This window comes from Arachis duranensis, chromosome 2 (genome assembly GCF_000817695.3).
Source record: "Arachis duranensis cultivar V14167 chromosome 2, aradu.V14167.gnm2.J7QH, whole genome shotgun sequence".
Lineage (NCBI taxonomy): Eukaryota > Viridiplantae > Streptophyta > Magnoliopsida > Fabales > Fabaceae > Arachis > Arachis duranensis.
In genome coordinates, this window is record NC_029773.3 from 64741700 (window position 1) to 64745590 (window position 3891).

At 40.3% G+C, this 3891-nt stretch overlaps 1 protein-coding gene across 1 annotated transcript; it reads right to left on the reverse strand.

The window, feature by feature from the left end:
* Window positions 1–2347: 2347 nt before the first annotated feature.
* LOC107474675 (uncharacterized) lies at window positions 2348–2767 on the reverse strand. Its single transcript, XM_016094315.1, has one exon. It carries the CDS (start codon window positions 2765–2767, stop codon window positions 2348–2350), a length of 420 nt encoding a protein of 139 aa, XP_015949801.1.
* Between the last annotated feature and the right edge of the window lie 1124 nt (window positions 2768–3891).

Sequence of the window (3891 nt, forward strand, 5' to 3'; positions counted from 1 at the left end):
GGTGACTGGTCGTATTTTTACTACTATAGTTCCGTTCTAAATGAGCTTCAGGTGAAGTTTCCTTTCACAGATTTCGAATGCAATGTGTTGACACAGCTTAATTGTGCTCCGCCGCAGTTACACTCTAATTCGTGTGCGTTTCTTTATGCATTTGAGTGTTTGTTTAGCTTTCTAGAGGTTGAACCTTTGTTAAACCTGTTCTATTCCCTGTTTCAATTGAAGGGTGTGAGAAAGGGCCTGTGGGTGAACCTTAGTAGTTATCCTAGGCGTTCTGTGTTTGTTCTGTATAAATTCTCTTTTAAAAATTTTAAAGAGTTGTTTGTAAAAATTTGCTCAAAAGAGACTGAGTACCCATTCTACGTAGATGATGAACTGGCTGAGAGGTTTTCTTTGTATTGGTGTCCTGAGTCTATGCAAGTTCTTGAGGCTGTCGGGAGGACTTCAGAGGAGGACTTAGTATTAGATTACCTTGTTGAGTGCTTTGCGTCAGGGAAGTTGTTATCTATTCATGATCTCTTGAAATTTGAGGATGACAAAGATTCTTTGTCGAGATATATAGGTAGCCCCTGTTTGTTTGCTTCCTATATTTTTGATTGATTTATGTTGGTCTTATGCTGCTTGTTTTTATTTTTTCAGGTGGCGGAGTTCCGAATCTTTCCTCTTCCCGCATGAGAACATTTTTGGAACAAAAATGGGGGGCCAAAGGTGGTTCTAGTAAGACTATTATACCTAAAGTTGCTCAATCTAGTTCTCATGCTGTGAAACAAAAAAGGGTAGTTCTTATAAGTCCTTGGAGGTGGTATCTGTTGAGGCTGTTTAGGGAGCTATTGTTCAGCATGAAAGGCCTAAACAGATGCGGCTGCATGGCTTTGCTCGTGGTTTAGACTTGAGGTCTGTATGGAGTGACCAGTTTCTTGTTTCCGAGCTGGCTAACAGGGTTGGTCAGTTCCCTAGTGATGTGGATTTGCTTAATGGTGCTGGTATGGAGGATGTTGGTCAATATATGCAGGTATACTTTTGGTATTTTTGCTTTTCTTTTGTATTTCATATTGGTTTATCATATTTTCATTGATGTTTTTATAGGTCATTGTTGCTAGGATGTTGTGTATAGGTCGTACCACTGAGCTATTGGGTGTTGGTGAGAATGAGTATATGGATAAGATTGCTTTGTTGGATAAAACTGCTGCTGAGAGAGAAAAAGAGCTTACTGGGAGAGACAATATTATTGTCGAGAAAACGAAGAAAATGAAGGACCAGGAGGACGAAATAGAGACCTTTCGTGAGCAGATTCATGTTTTGCAGAGTCAGGTGTCACAGGTCGAAGTGGACAAGGATAAGATGGTGGCTCGAGTTCGTGAGGTTGAGGTCGAAGTTATGGAGATGTTTGCTGTGGGCTTTGACCGGTGTATTAGTCAAGTCTCTGTTTTTTCTCCGAATTTTGACGTTTCAAAGTTAGATGTGACCAAGATAGTGGTCAGAGGGAAGGTTGTTGATGATGACCCTGATGAAGCTGAGGGGGAGAAGGCGGCCGAAGCTAGCAAGTAGTATTTTATTTGAATGGCATATTTAGTTATGTACTTACTGTAGTGAGCTCGAGAGTTTGTAGCTTTAATCCTTTACTTAATCTGTTTGTTTTGATAGTGTTTTGAAAAACTTATTTGACAGTTTGTGTTAATTTGAATTTCGACAAGCAAATTTAAAAAAGTATGATTTGTCGTGGGTATTTGTCATTGCTATTTTCTCGCTTTGAGTGTTTAGTGATGGATAGTTCTGTTTTTTTTTTGGGAGAGTTGGAAATGGTAAACTAAGTGGATGATGAGCCTGGAAGGGAAGTCCAAGTTTGAGACCGCTGATGGGGTTGTTAGAGGTGATTGTTTGTTGATTTGTAATTGAATGTTGACTTTTATTCCAAGATTTCAGAAACAATTCGTGAATGAAAGTTTGTTTCTATTGACATTATATGTAGCTTTTGTGCCGACTTTTATGGATAAAAAGTATTAGAGTTTGTTGTAGTCGTTTAGAATGTATGTGATGGAATGTATGATTTTGGTAACTTGAAATTGTGATTCATAAGGCTGCATTACATCTGTCATACATTGAAGTGGTCGGCCTCATTAAAACCATCCCGAGTAAAACCCTCCTTAGGGATAAAAACTTCGGTGGTAGGAAAAAGAGTACTGTCCAAGCTTCAAGTGTTAATAAGCGACTAGGTACAATAAATTCGTAATGAAAAAATGTTCCTTGTGTTTGGCAGGTTGGCTCCTTCTAGCGTTTGGAGCGAGTACAATCCTCGGCCATGTACTTTGGCAATTCGGAAGGGGCCTTCCCAGTTAATAGCGAGCTTTCCCTATCCTGGTGGTTTCTGAACATCTTCTAGACATCTTAGGACTAGGTCTCTTTGTTGTAATGTCCGTGGTCTGAACTTTTTGTTGTATTTGTTCCGTATTATTTGTTGCATTGTTTCGCTTCTGATCCTTGCCTCGTCTCTTACTTCTTCTAACGTGTCCAACTCAACCTGTCTTATTTGGTTGTTCACGGCATCCTCGAAGTAGTTTGTACTTATAGATCCTTGGGATATTTCCACTGGGATCATGGCGTCGGATCCGAAAATCAATTTGAAAGGTGTTTCGTTCGTCGATCTTTGCGGGGTAGTATTGTATCCCCAAAGTATCTCGGGTACTAGCTCGGCCCATTCTCCCTTTGCTAACATTACCTTTTTATTTAAGTGCCTGTAAAATGACCTTGTTAGCTGTTTCGGTGAGCCCATTAATTTGTGGGTGCTCGACCGAGGAAAAGTGGTGTTTTATATTCAGATTGGATAAGAAGGAGGCTATTTTTCTATCCGTGAACTGCCTACCATTGTCAGTAACACTATCCATAGTTAATCCATATTGACATATGATAAACTTCCAAATAAAATGTTTTACCTTGTCTGTTGTTATCTTGGGCAGTTGTTGGGCCTCTATCCATTTTGTAAAGTAGTCTATTGCTACTAAAAGAAATTTTACCCAACCCTTCGAAATTGGGAAAGGCCTGAGTAGGTCCACCCCCATCTGTTGAACGGCCAACCGACCTCTGTTGTGTGTAACATCTCGATCGGGTTGTGTATGATCGGGGCAAACTTTTGGCAGCTGTCGTATTTGAGTACTTTTTCTAGGCAATCTTTCTTTAACGACGGCCAGTAGTATCCAGCTCTCAGTATTTTTGCTGCGAGACTTTGGCCTCCGATGTGTGTACCACAAATCCCCTCATGAGCTTCTACCATCGCAAGGTCGGCTTCTTCTTCTCCTAGACATTTGAGTAGAGGTCTTGAAAATCCTCTACGATATAGGTCATCGCCGATAATGGTGAAGGAGCTGGACTTTCTCTTGAAGAGTTTTTGGTTTGTATCTCCCCGAGGCACTTCTCCGAGCTTTAAAAAGGTGAAGTATGGAGTTCTTCAGTCTTTCGTCTCTGACAAGCTTAAAACAAGGTCGTTACAAGTACTAGGATATTCTAGTATTATTTGTGACAGTGTGGTCTTATCTTCCTGTTTTCTTGTTGTAGCTAACTTAGACAAGACGTTAGCTCTATGATTTTCGTTTCTGTTAATATGTGTTATTTGGAAATTGTTGAATGTTGTAATTAGTTGTTTAACCCGCGCATGATATTGTTCTAATGAAGGTTCACGTACCTGGAAGATGTCGTTTACCTGTTGGACCACCAGCAGGGAGTCGCAATAGACCTTGATATTTTGTATTCCACAGTCTTTTGCCAAACGTAAGCCGACCAAAAGTTATTCGTATTCAGACTGGTTGTTGCTGACGGGGAACATGTACTTTATTGATTGCTCGGTCGTTACTCCATTGTTGTCTTGGAGTATGATTCCAGCTCCTCTCCCGCCTTCATTAG

Excerpts from the sequence above, each read along its gene's own strand:
- LOC107474675 (XM_016094315.1), bottom strand. The coding sequence starts at position 2,767 with ATGGGCTCACCGAAACAGCTAACAAGGTCATTTTACAGGCACTTAAAT.